The sequence below is a fragment of the Harpia harpyja genome, chromosome 4, assembly GCF_026419915.1.
Source record: "Harpia harpyja isolate bHarHar1 chromosome 4, bHarHar1 primary haplotype, whole genome shotgun sequence".
In the NCBI taxonomy this organism is placed as follows: Eukaryota; Metazoa; Chordata; class Aves; order Accipitriformes; family Accipitridae; genus Harpia; species Harpia harpyja.
In genome coordinates, this window is record NC_068943.1 from 254,782 (window position 1) to 268,777 (window position 13,996).

Genomic DNA, 13,996 nt, shown 5'->3' on the forward strand with positions numbered 1-13,996 from the left:
AAATAAAAATAAAATAAATTAAAAAAAAAATCACATTTAAGTAAAAATGTATCACCCTATCTACAAATTGCTGACAACTATTACCCATGTGTACATAAGACTTGTAACTCCATGTAATAAATTTTAGGAGGCATAACCATTAAGGCACCAGTTCAGGAAAGCAGTTTTATTCAACCAGAGAACGTAAGCACAAGCTTAAAATACCACTGTCCACCAGGAAACAGATTTTAAGTGTGTGCCGAGATGCTTTTCTGAATCAGGACAACATGGCAGAAAGTTTTATTTAAAAATTTCAATCCAAAGGGCAATTGTACAGATTGTGTGGAACATTTTCCACAGTTCATTCTTCCCATAAAAAGTATTTTGAAGAGGCAAACTATCAGCTGCAGCAAATGAGAAATTAAACCTGCAGAAGAGATTTAAACAGCCCCACACTCCAATACGGACTGAGCTAACAGCATACAACTTTGATATGACTACCTAGGAAAAGGACTCCTAAAACCAAAACCAAAACACAAACAACAACAACAACAAAGAACCCCAACATTCTCTCAATTTACATACTGCTGGCTCTGAAATGGTGATACTAGCTTCAAAAAGTCCCAGCAGAGCTAAAGAAAACTCACTTCTGCTGAAGCCTAGGCTACTTCCACATGGTACAACAGAACTGTAAAAGACTTTTTGCAAGCAAATGGGTAAAAGTGTTAAAATAAATGTCGTCTCTTTCAGACTAACTAAGCTTAGGTCTACTAAATTTAATGCACTAATCCTTTTTATTATCCTTACTGTAACAACTGTATACATTAATCTCTATTCATGTGATCACTGGTAATTATTTGTATTTGTTTCTTTTGGAGGTATAAATAAAGGGCACAGACATTTAACTACACCAGCCTAAAAAAAAAAAACAAAAAACGAACACAAATACATACTGTTACCTTGTATGACACTCCTTTCTATCAGCACCCACACTGCCTTGGGAAATCCCACCTCAAATGCACAAGCAGACTAATACCAACAAATAGTTTGCCTGTACATTAGTGAGGAGCGCTTGGGGTGGAAAGGAGCTTAGATCACACTGCTGTCTTTTTGAAGGTTACTTCCGTTTTCTATAAAGAAACCGCCTGGGCAAAGTCCTGAAGCCATGATGTTTAGGCATGTACAACTTTCGGGGCACAACTGTAATACAAATAGTAAAATGAAAACAGGGAAAGTATCTTTTCCTCTTCAGTTGCAGTCTGAAATATATATGTATGCATAACCGTAAAAAACAGTAATAACCCAGGATAGTATACCTGCAAGTATACTCTACCATTAATGTTATTTTATATTATTTAGCACATTAAAGACTTCCCACCTTGCATAATATAAAATTTCAAGGAATAAAACACTAATCTCATGCATGGCACACTTCAAATAAACTCTAAGAGAAGCAACAAATCATTGTGCTAACCATGACTGTCCAAAAAGCTCACACACACAGCAGTGAGTACTGAAGAGCCTCCTGTTGTTCTAAACTAATACATTCTGTACTACTTTTGTAGCAAGTTCCTTTAAGAACATCTGTTGTACATATCAAACAAATGGAATATATGGACAGAGATACAAAAAAGTGTGAGAAAGACATAAAATGGTTCATTTACAATGCTGCAAATGTAAAAGTTATCTGGAACATCTTAATAAAGCATCAGACCTTTCCAAGTTTAATTTCACTCTTTAGGCAAGTACAGACATGACATACATTTAAAAATGGACATTCTCTTACCACTTTTCACAAATCAAGGTACAGTGCAGGTACCTCCCCCCCCCCCCCCCCCCCCCCCGAAGAATATCAATTATATTATTGTTACGTTAGATGACGTTTTCGCCATTTCTTCAGGGGAGTGACTCTTTATTACTTCTTTGATGAACTGTTCGAGTGCAGTGAAATAACCCTGGCACTGCCAAGTGTCATTATGAGTTCCATCAGGAAATATTGCCAATCTCTTAGTCCGAGCTGGGGATAATTCATAAAGTTGCTTCATCATAACTGGCGGAATTAACTGGTCAGACAACCCAGAGATGAAGAGAGAAGGCATTCTGCACTGAGAGATTTTTCTGTAGGACAGGAATTTATTTTTGTAGCACCATAAAGGAAGATATCTCATTGGAAAGAAAGAAAACAAAGTGCTGGCCATGTATGGGATGCTAAGAAAGGTGTTCTCCACCACGATGGCAGAAATCCTATGGGAATTTTCAGAAGCTAAGTGAATAGCTACTGCTCCCCCCAAGGAACGGCCAAAAAGAAAAATTTTTGTTTTATCAAGATCAGACCGAGTCATCACATAGTCTAACACAGCCTCAGAATCTAAGTACAAACCTTCTTCACTTGCTTCTCCTTCACTTTTTCCATACCCTCTATAATCGACAAGAATTAAGTTTACTTTCAGGTTTACCAGCATTAACAAAGCATTTGGCAACCTGTGGCCAATGTTGCCTGCATTCCCATGAAAGTAAATGATGGTTGGAGAATAAGCTGCATTGTCCCCTGTGTATCTCAGTAGAATAAGATTGAGAAGAACTCCATCTTTGGTTTTGATAAAGATATTTTCATGTGGTATACCAGTAGGCATAGGAACATAAAGGCGTGATGAAGAGGGCTGTTCAGGAAAGTAAAGCAGCACATCCTGGAATTTATATAATATACCCGCTATTGATACAAATATTAATATAAGTAGTATAACGCCTCCATACAAGTGAAAAGTTACTATCAAGAGTAAAAGACAAATACGGCAGAGACTCCAAGACCAGGAAGCCAAAGCTAGTAGCCATCTTTTAACAAAGGTCCAAAGCATCCATGACTTTTCCATTGTAGAAGTCAGTGATCTTTTACTCCAAGTAAATCCTGCAAAAAAACCCAAACATATATTTATAAATATTGGGGAAAGAAAAAAAGGAAGTGATTCAAGCATTTGTACTTGCAGAATATTAATGGCAAGTCAATGCATTAAAGCATAAACATCAAACTTGGTGGCAAACTCCCTTTGAATTTTTGGAAACCATTCAGCTCTGTAAAACAAGCAGAAAAGCAATCATAAGGAAAAGGCTTTAGAACTCTTCAAAATCCCACTTACATTACTTCAGCAGGCAAGGTCCATCAGTAGCACCAGAAAATTGGTTGACTAGGACTATAATAACTTACACTTTCCCTCAGTCTTCCCTACCGACCAACAGAACAGCGGTACAGACCATATCACCAGTTTGTCAGTTTCCCATATAAGTAATTCTAGAATCCAGAGAAAAACAAAAATAGCCCTTATTTCTAAGTTGCTATTGATCAAGGCCAAGAGGAGCATTCAATAAGCCTATGCAGTTCACTCTGCAACCAGTGGAGGCTCACAATGCATACCGGGTCTGCTATTGTTTAGTGGCTGTCTTTCAGAATCTTGATCAACTGTGGTTACAGAGCAACATGTAAACTGGTCAGAAGAGACTCCTCTATAGTAAGATACCACACTGTAGTTACAGCAAAACAGCTGCCATAAATGTATTTGGATTGATTCCAATTTGTAATGATGGTTTTCCACTATCAGATCAGTAATCCATATTAAATCTTCAGCTGAATGAGAGATTGTGTCATCATACTAGACCACTGAACACAGTCAGCTAACTGCATTGTTCTCTGATCAATGAAAAGCGCAACTACTGAAAAGTCCAAACGTGAAAACAGACTCATGACAAAAACATACACACAGCATGAAACGAGGAGAGTGATGTTAATGATAATGGATTAAATCTTCTTTCCAACCATAAGAGATAGTTATGTCTCACAGCATACACAGAATCTCTCACATTACTCACTGCTGGGTTCAAGTGTAATATGGAAATAGGCAAAACCTGCCAAACCTACATGAGAACTACAGCAATCATTCAGTCACCACTGAGCTGAATACCCATACTGCCTGGAAGTGACAACACAAGCTCACTTGTTTAAGAACACTGTAAGTGATATAGCAGATAATAATTACAGTTTAGACACACTCAAAGTTATAACCTCCTAAAATGATGTAGTGCAGTAAGAAGCTGAATTAACTCCAAAGGAGTCTGACATGCAGAGATGCATCCAAGCATGCAATTAAGTCACAGGACCCACACCAAAATAACCTGCACGGCCTAATACTAATGGAGAGGGCTGCCACTGCACCAGCCATCTTGGTGGGATCGCGTGATAAAAGGTGACCTCTGCAGTCACAGCCTTTGCACTACACAAATATGATACGCACCCAATATGACCAGGAAAAACTGCCATCTCTATTTTATGTGACAATTAGATATAAATCAGAAATAAATCTGTTACATCGTAAGATTCACATATTAACCAAAGGCAACGTGAAATTATGCTTTTATATAGTGCATCTACTCCAAATATGTAAAAGTGGTAAAATATAAAGTAGTCTAGAGAGCAGCAGTTATTCCAACTTTGTTCTCTTACATTATTTACGAGCGCATGTTCAATATCCACATCCAAGTATGCACAAATTGTCTATATGAAGATTTAATTCTTGTGATCCATTTCTCTAGTAAAGAAGTCACAGTAATTAGGAGTCACAAAGTAGATACTTTAATTTGTAAGAGAAAGTCCTAATGAAGTTGACAAACTTTTCCTGCACTACATTTCAAGACTATAAGAACATTGATGACACAGTAAAAACACTCTCCTTATGTATGCTATTCAAAATTTTGCTGACTTTCTTACAAAATGAAAGAGACTCTGAAAATGCTTTCTCAACAAGACATTCACAAAAGAGTACAAGACCCATCATTAAAAACTACTAAAAACCAAAGAAGTCTCAAAAAATCTTACTTAAGGTGATTAAGTTTTGCAGATGGCACTCTCATATACGCTAAGGATTGCTATTTGAAGACTGATGCTGATTTTATAAGCCATGTTAGGTTTCATTTGTGCACTGCTTCTATTTTCATTTCAGCAGGATATTATCAAAATGCTATACTACTGAGATACTGCTGCTGTGTGATTACTTCCGATACATACATAGGCATATATAAAAACCTTGCTACTGGAGTTGCAAAACCAATGCATCCTACAACTAGAACTCAACATACAGTAGTTAGCAGGAAGGGTAAACTACACAGCCATAAGCATTTCATATTCACCTACATATTTAAGAAAAGCTGACTACTCTGCACTAATGAACAACTACATGACTGTTAAAGTTTTCTTCCCAGCTATGTGAAACTTCACTAGTTCAGTCCATACTGCAAGACTACACACACACAAAAAAAAAAAAAAAAAAATCTCTTCTTGGTCTTCATTTCCCATTACTGTTGTGCTGGATGGGAAGTTATAAAACTTTCAAACAGTTTACAATACAACATCTTACGACCCAAAAACTCTATGTTGAATTATGAAGAGCACATGTTGCGATTATCCTGCATCTTTAATTTTTGTGACTAATAGGATGCCAGAATAATCACAGAAAGGCAGGGGGCAGGGGAAGGAAAGGGAGAACAATATATTTAGACTTTGATGTCTGAGCTGGTCAATCTGAGAGAGAGTGGACTCACCACCTGGACAAGCCTGTTTCTCTTTCTAGACAAGACTACTTCTGTTCCTAGACTACAAGAACCACTTACAGACTTGCTCCATAACTGCCTGATGTCCCACTTAAGGCAAGAAGCGTGCACACCTTTATGTCTTCTAAAAGAGAACTTTTAGATTAATTCCTGTCATCTGCAAATATGACTGGTTAATTTTGTTTTTAATGGCTGTTTAACGTGATTATCTCAGTTATATTACCTTGTACAGTTAGAAGTATCACAGCTCTACAGAGAGATGGCATGCAACATCATCCATGTATTACAGGTGGAGACACTGGCACCAAGGGAAGTCAGCAAGTTGGCCAGTGGCAGGCTAGTGGAAGTTCTGTTTCAGCCAGGGAAATAAGGTTTCTCTACAGATTTCCTTTTCAAATCTCCTAGATAAAACATTAACCCCTTGGAAATCATTCTGACTTCACTAAAAAAGCTCTTGTTTTTTTTTTAAGGGACATTACATTGCAGCACTGTCTTTCAAGTAATTGTCATAACTTCGCCAATGACAAGGCTCTCCTATAACAAGAAGTCACATCTCATTTTACAGCATACACAGTAACAGTATTTTATAACCACTGATTATTTAAACTAAGTTAGAGGCTATGAAAACAAGCATAAGGGAGATTTTTTTGTTTTTTTTAAACTTGTCATGAAAGTCAATGTCTGTGACAAACATACAGTCACCAAGAGCAGAACCATATAGTTTTATCTGGTAGATGTCTTCCTAGGTAACTCTTATATTAATGGAAATTCCTACATAAGCTGTTCTTGTTCTTAGCTACTCTTACTACTAGAAAATATTTCTCAGTACTTAACAGGAAGGGAGACTTGTTAACTTAAATTCTTTACTTCTAGTTCAATGTTTATTGACCTCCAAATATGTAATCTACCTTCAATTTCTCCAGACTACATAAACTCAGTTCCTCTGCATTCTCCTCCCAGATGTTTTCTTCTTAGTCACAAATATGATCAGAGGTCTTTCCTCTAGCATCTATCTGCTTCACGTTTCCTTCTGTCCCTCTGATAATGGTGCATTAGAAAGGCTAGCCTTTGTGAATGCTGGTGGTTCCTACCAGTGTTTTTTTGATGATACTTGTAAACTTAAGAGACAAGTAGAAGACAAAACTGAAATACAAAGTTCTGTCATGGAAACCATTAACACAGAAGAACAGCAACGCAGCCCAATTCAATGTTAAGACCTAATGAAAGTAAGGCTTAGCTAGACTGCTGCTGTGCCTTTGGCTTAAAGGCCATTAAAGACCAGTTCAGTTTACACAGCCACAGAACTGTACTGCCTCTCAAAACAGAAATGAAATTTCTAAGTGATGAGTTTCAATTTTATGCCACAGGGATATACACATATGTAGATACGCACGCACACATCTGTATCTATACGTCTCCACTGCTGAATCAACAGTCCAGGAATTAATGCAGGCCGGTATGTTCTATCAGATGAGCTACAGATCCCATAATTAAGTAACTGCTGAAAATATAAATCACTCATAACAATAAAAATTCTGAGGAAAAAAATAAAGTCTTTATGATCAAGATATTTTAATAATGTTCTGCTGTGCCCTAATGCTACTCTTAAACGGTTAATGTCATTATCAGCTGAAGATCATAAAACCCCAAGCGCATACTGAAAGTACTTGGGAAAAATTTTTCATTCATTTTGAATGGCAGTTGAAATTACTCTTGGATTTGCCACAAATTCTGTTGTAATTTTTGACTTTGTCTACATTTTTAATGTTAAAAAGTGCTATTTTCATACACTAATGACATTATAAAACATTTACCTTTGGATGCAATGATTTCCCAGGCTTCATCTCTGCCTGAAAGACAATTCCATTTATGAACTTTGAGTAAAATTGCTTTTGAATTACACACATAATTACTGTTTGTCTTCAGTTACTTGAAAGAAAATTGAAAAGTGATAACAGCCAATACACCTAGAAGTTACATCTGCTTTGCTGATGAAACTGTGCATGTCATATTCATGCTCCTCCTATGAAGCTCAGCTCGTTTGAAACATCTGATAAACTTGAAAGCAACATCTTTTAACGAAGTTCAAGAATCACGTTGAAATGTCCTGGACTATAAATACAGCACACAGTATGAAACATACACAGTGCGTAACAACAAAGTTACAATAGATTTACATTGCCTCCTTAAACCTAACTTTCAGCACATGAGCAGCCTTCAAGTTAGTGCTAAGAAGAGCACTCAGGTGTTTAATGGCTGCTTTCTCATTAAAGAGCTTTAAAACCAAAAAAAAGGCATTTTTAACACTCACTGCAATCCTTCAGATTTCACCGTTTCAAAACAAACAAACAAAACGAGGTATTTCTTAAGAACACAGAGAAATATCTGAAGACACCTGTTTCGTTCTACTGCACTTCCTTCCTCCACACTCCACCTCCTCCAGACACAGACAAGATTTACACAAGCTTTACATTTACTCATATTTATTCAGAAGACTTCTGTCAGTAGAAATATTAAGTCCTCAACTGTAAAGAATTAGTTTCAGAGAGGAAACTAATTTGAAAGAAAACCTACAAGTTTAGTAAGGACAGGAAAAACACACTTTCTTAGTACTAAAATCTTACAGACGCTCTCGTTAATAAAAAAAAAAAAAAGGTTAAAAAAGCAAAGTAGCTACTCCTAGCCAAGGAAAAAGCAGAGTAAGAACAACTAAGTGTCAGACATTTAAGGGCTGTGGCTTTTAAAATCAGCGAGCCATTTATCCTACTTATTTCAGACAGCAAACTTCCACGGCTCTGCATCAAGTGGTACATATTCATAGCTGAAAGTGTTTTCCCCTTAACTTTTCTTATACTTCTCCTCCCAACTGACAAATCTTAATGAACCTTATGAGCACGTCTTGAATTGTGACAGTACTGTGTAAAAAAACACAAACCAAGGGCAGTTATCATGCTAAAACCTTAGCCTTCGGGTGAGCGTGGGCTCCTAAAACACATCACTTCCCAAGCACGTTAAATTACTCCCATTTTCACCTGAAAGAAACAACCCTGCTCGGCCTTTTCCATGCATTCACTCGGCACATTAAGCACTGCTAAAGCTATCGTCATCCGCCCCACCTGCAAGCATCCTCCCCCCGCAGAAATTACTCCACACGGCGGCGGGGACAAGCAGAACACTACAGCAAGGTCCCGCCGCGAAAGCCCTTCCAGGCCTTGCCAGGAAGGCGCCCAGAGGAACTTTTTCCAGCGCTTTCCAGGCAGCAGCTCCTCGGGCGGGACGTGCCGGCGGAGGAGCCGCAGGCGCCCGCGGGACAGCCCCCCGCCGGCCGGCCACCCCCGCCCGGGCAGGAGCCGCGTTTAGTCCCGGCGAGACCCCCAGCACCGACTCAAAGCCACGTCTGCCGGCCGCTCCCCCCCCCCCCCCCGGCCCGCCGCGGACCTTCCGGGGACGGCACCGGCCCGCCACCTACCCCCACCCCGGCTCCCTCCCCGCGGGGCCGGGCCCGGCCTGACCCAAGGCGAGGCGAGACCCACCCGCCGCATCCTCCCGCGCAGCAGCGGCGGCGGCGGCTGCCGCTGTCGGTGCCTCAGGCCGCCGCGGACCCCGACGCGCCACTTCAACCTCCGCTCCCTCCGAGACGGGAAGTCGCGCCCGCCGCCGCTTCCGCTTCCGGGTCCGTCCGCCCTCCCTCCCCCCCCCGCCCCGGGCTCTGTCCGCCCTTCCCCGCCGCGGCGGTAACTGCGCAGGCGCGGCCGCCGCCGCCGCCGCCGCCAGCATAGCCGGGACCCCCCCCCCCCTCCCGCGCGGCCGCAACTACCGCGCCCGGGGGAGGGGCACGGGCTGCGGCGTCAACGGGGTGCTCCTCCGCTTCCGCGTAAGTCTTCTCGGGGGGCGGCCGTTCCCCGCTTCCCCCCCGCCCCCGTTTCCCCGCCGAGTCCGCTCCGGGGAGGGGGCGGCCGGTGCGGAGCGGAAGGGTCCGTCCGTTCCACAACCCCCCCCCCCCCGCCCCCGGCGGTGTCCGTTCCCCCCCGCCCCGTGTCCATGGCAACGCCGTAGCGGTGTGGGGCGGGGAGCGGCCGGCCCGCGGCGGGTCTCCTCAGCCGCCGGGGGCGGCGGGCGGCGGGCAGTGCCGGCGGGGAGGGCGGCGGCGGCGGCGGGGCAGAGAAGGCTGCCGTCTGCGCGGCAGCGGGCGGCGTGCGCCGGCCTTGCCGGCCTCCCGCCTGGAGGGCCCGTGCCTCGCCGTGGGGGCCTCGCAGCCGGGGCTCGCCCGCAAGGAAGGGCGGTGGTACCCGCTTAGCGGGTAAGTCCGAGTTAGAAAAAGGAGGAAAAATCGGTAAAGCCTACTTGGAGATATCTTTTCCGAGGCGGGACAACGTGCTGGCGTTTTCTTTCTCTACAAATAGATGCTTTTTTTGTTCTTAGGGAAAAACGGACCCCGATGGCTTCCGCGCACGCTTCGCAGCCTTCAAAAAAAACGGTGGCCGCTCACGTGCCTTTTGCGGATCTGTGTTCTACTCTGGAGCGAATGCAGACGTGTAAACCTCGTCCGGAGAAAACCAAGTATTTCAGGGATTTTCTGGACTCCTGGAGAAAATTCCACGGTGCTCTTCATCAAAAGGAGAAGGACGTCACAGATTCTTTTTATCCAGCTATGCGACTTATTCTTCCGCAGTTGGAAAGAGAAAGGATGGCATATGGAATTAAAGAAACTATGCTTGCGAAGCTGTATATTGAACTGCTTAATTTACCAAAAGATGGAAAAGATGCTGCAAAGCTGTTAAACTATAGAACACCTGCTGGCTCACGTGGAGATACCGGCGATTTTGCAATGATCGCGTACTTTGTGTTAAAACCTAGGAGCCCGAAACAAGGCAGACTGACAATAGAACAAGTCAATGAACACTTGGATGCGATAGCTAATAATAATGCTGCTAAAAACAAGGGTCTGTTAAAGAAAAGTCTTCTTCAGTTAATTACCCAGAGCACAGCACTGGAACAGAAATGGCTCATCCGCATGATTATAAAGGATCTGAAGCTTGGTGTTAGTCAACAAACTATACTTTCCATTTTTCATCCTGATGCTCTTGAATTACACAACGTCACAACTGATTTGGAAAAAGTTTGCAGACAACTGCACGATCCCAATGTCTCACTTAGTGATGTTTCTATCACGTTGTTTTCTGCCTTTAAACCAATGCTTGCTGCTATTGCTGATGTCCAGCAAATCGAGAAACAAATGAATAACCAGATATTCTACATAGAAACTAAGCTGGATGGTGAGCGTATGCAGATGCACAAAGATGGAGATGTGTATAAATATTTTTCCCGAAATGGGTTTGACTATACTCAGCAGTTCGGCGCTTCCCCCCTTGATGGTTCGTTAACGCCATTTATTCATAATGTATTTAAGAGCAATATACAAAATTGCATTCTCGATGGTGAAATGATGGCTTACAATCCTGAGACGCAAACCTTTATGCAAAAAGGAAACAGATTCGACATAAAAAGAATGGTGGAGGACTCTGATCTGCAGACCTGCTTCTGTGTGTTCGATGTATTGATGGTTAATGATCAGAAGTTGGGGCACGAAGTACTAAGCAAAAGATACGAAATCTTAAGTAGCGTATTTACTGCGGTAACGGGCAGGATACATGTTGTACAGAAAAAAAGTGCCAGAACAAGAAAAGAAGTAATTGATGCTTTAAATGAAGCAATAGATAACAGGGAGGAAGGGATTATGGTGAAAGATCCCATGTCCACCTACAAGCCTGACAAACGTGGGGAAGGCTGGTTAAAAATCAAGCCAGAATATGTCAATGGACTGATGGATGAACTAGACCTTTTAATTGTTGGTGGTTACTGGGGGAAGGGCTCACGTGGTGGAATGATGTCTCATTTTCTGTGCGCTATTGCAGAGACGCCCCCTCCAAATGAAAAACCTACCGTTTTCCGCTCTTTTTGTCGTGTTGGCTCTGGCTATACTATGAAGGAATTGTATGATTTAGGTTTGAAACTGGCTAAACACTGGAAGCCCTACCATAGGAAGGACCCTCCCTCTACCATCTTGTGTGGAACTGAAAAACCTGAAATGTACATTGAACCTTGCAACTCTGTCATCGTTCAGATCAAGGCAGCTGAGATTGTTAACAGTGATGTGTACAAAACTGACTGTACTTTGAGATTCCCCCGAATTGAGAAGATAAGAGAGGACAAAGAATGGTACGAGTGCATGACTTCAGACATGTTAGAAGATCTCAGAAGCAAAGCAGAAGGGAAGCTGGCATCTAAGCACCTTCATATGGATGAGTATGATGAGCCACAAGAGAAAAAAAGGAAAACTGTATCAAAGGTGAAGAAGGTGATTGGAATAGCTGAGCAATTTAAAGCTCCTGATCTTTCTGGTGTAAACAAGGTTTCAAATGTGTTTGAAGATGTTGAGTTTTGTGTTATGACGGGAACGGGAAAGTACTCAAAATCTGAACTGGAAAGCAGAATAGCCGAATGGGGTGGCAGTGTGGTACAGAACCCGGGGCCAGAGACTTACTGTGTCATTGTAGGAGCTGAGAATGTCAGAGTGAAAAACATCATTGCTTCCAACAAATATGATGTGGTGAGGGCGGAGTGGCTCCTTCAGTGTTTTCAAACCCAAAAGCTGGTGCCTTGGCAACCGGCCTTTATGATTCACATGTCTCCTGACACAAAAGAACATTTTGCTTGTGAGTATGATTGTTATGGAGACAGCTACACAGCAGACACAGATGTTGCACAACTCAAGGAAGTGTTCTCAAGAATGAAAGACAGTAAGGTGATGCCTTTGGACATGATTGCAGAGTTAGAAGAGCATTATTCGTGGAACAGCTGTCAGCTCAGTATATTCAGAGGAAACACTATTTATGTGGACTGTTATGCTGTTGTTAATGAGCCCAGAACCAAAATCCGTGGAACAACACTATCAGTTAGGGCTTTGGAGCTCCGTTTTTATGGTGCAAGAGTAGTCTGTCACCTTGAAGAGGGTGTCTCCCATGTTGTTATAGGAGAAGATCATTCCCGGGTAAAAGAGATGAAAGCACTCAGAAGAACATTTGGGAAAAAATTTAAAATTGTATCTGAGCTGTGGGTAACACAGTCAGTGGAGGGAGGAGTCCCGAAGAATGAAAATCAGTACTTAATTTAAAATAGTTTTTAAGCTTGGAGCAAAAGCATTCTTGTTGGCATGATTGGACTTGGATATTATGGACTTGGATATTATGAGGTTGCCTTACATTTTTTGTGTGTTTTCATGTCTATTTAAAGCTGGCTCTGGCTAAAGGATAACACTGTGTTGTTGAAATCAGAGGAAGGCTTTTAATTATACTGTTGCGGAAGCAAGAGGATGCTAAGCTCTTGGAGGAGAAAAAAAAAATACCACAGGATAAATAATGTAAGCCTTTTACTTCACAAACAGGTCTCAGGAGAGATCTAATATTTTATATAAGAGAATTCCTAGCTTTTAATAGTGCTTGCCTCCATTGTTCAAAATGGAGACAATAATTTACTGTTTTATGGAGATTCTCATATTTAAAATACTGCTTATTTATGGATTTACAATCACATTCATGTTTTTGTGGAATTGTTTTGTGTATATTCCATATGCTATAGAATTCAGTAACTTATAAACCTTGTCTGTACTATTTTAATTTTGTTTGCATTGTTTTTAGCATTACGCCCCACACAGCCTCAGTAGCACTTTGGTTTTAGGACATTGCATTGATCTCATGTTTCTTTGTGTAAATAACGGTTGTAAAATAGAACCTAAACTTCTGATTGAGGTGCTGATGAATTAGTAGTGACCTATATATCTGTAAAATACAAAGCAATTACTTAAAAACTGTAATGACCTCCTGTGCTCATTACAGTTGCAGTTAAACTGTGAAGTGTGACAGCGCAAGGCTTTTACACTTAATTATCAGTTTATCTTTCAAAAAGTGTTTCATAAGCTATTTAAGTAATGTAGGATTAATTTCCAAATATCCAGTTCAATGTATATTTTTTTCAATTACTAAATAAAATCTATTTTTAAAGTCTGTCTGGTATTTGGTTTTTTTTTTTTTAGTGAGAGGTAACTCTTTTGAAAAGCACAAAACTTAGTTTCCGATTTTATTCTGTTAGATAATTTATGCATTAACTTTGAGGAGAGAAAGGTTGAGGCCTCAGTTCTTGTTACGTCAATACTGGTATCAAACAGAACTGCTGTTGGGCTGATCACACAGAACCCGTTTTTGGCTGACTTGTTTCTTCAGTGCTTTTTGTGGTTGTGTTCATATAAAAAATTACTGTAAAAAGAATTGGGAAATGTTATATGAAAGGCTAATTGGAAGGAAGTTTATTCTTACCTCTTATAGTTGGTGTAAACATTAGGAGCTCCCTTATTTGAAATATACTA

The 13,996-nt window shown here is 41.2% G+C and overlaps 2 protein-coding genes across 4 annotated transcripts; one reads left to right on the forward strand and one right to left on the reverse strand.

Moving 5' to 3' along the window:
- Positions 1-139: 139 nt before the first annotated feature.
- Positions 140-9,228, reverse strand: ABHD13 (abhydrolase domain containing 13). Of its 3 annotated transcripts, none has more exons than XM_052785660.1 (3): positions 9,108-9,228; positions 7,389-7,420; positions 140-2,884 (listed from the first exon to the last, which is right to left on the reverse strand). In XM_052785660.1, exon 3 carries the CDS (start codon positions 2,847-2,849, stop codon positions 1,836-1,838), a length of 1,014 nt encoding a protein of 337 aa, XP_052641620.1. In that variant the 5' UTR covers positions 2,850-2,884; positions 7,389-7,420; positions 9,108-9,228; the 3' UTR covers positions 140-1,835. The 3 variants fall into 3 exon arrangements, with proteins under 3 accessions (XP_052641620.1, XP_052641619.1, XP_052641618.1); XM_052785659.1 differs by having other exon boundaries at positions 7,389-7,424; XM_052785658.1 differs by lacking the exon at positions 7,389-7,420.
- Positions 9,229-9,365: 137 nt separating this feature from the next.
- LIG4 (DNA ligase 4) lies at positions 9,366-13,637 on the forward strand. Its single transcript, XM_052785657.1, has 2 exons — positions 9,366-9,448; positions 9,997-13,637. Exon 2 carries the CDS (start codon positions 10,013-10,015, stop codon positions 12,746-12,748), a length of 2,736 nt encoding a protein of 911 aa, XP_052641617.1. The 5' UTR covers positions 9,366-9,448; positions 9,997-10,012; the 3' UTR covers positions 12,749-13,637.
- Positions 13,638-13,996: the final 359 nt, after the last annotated feature.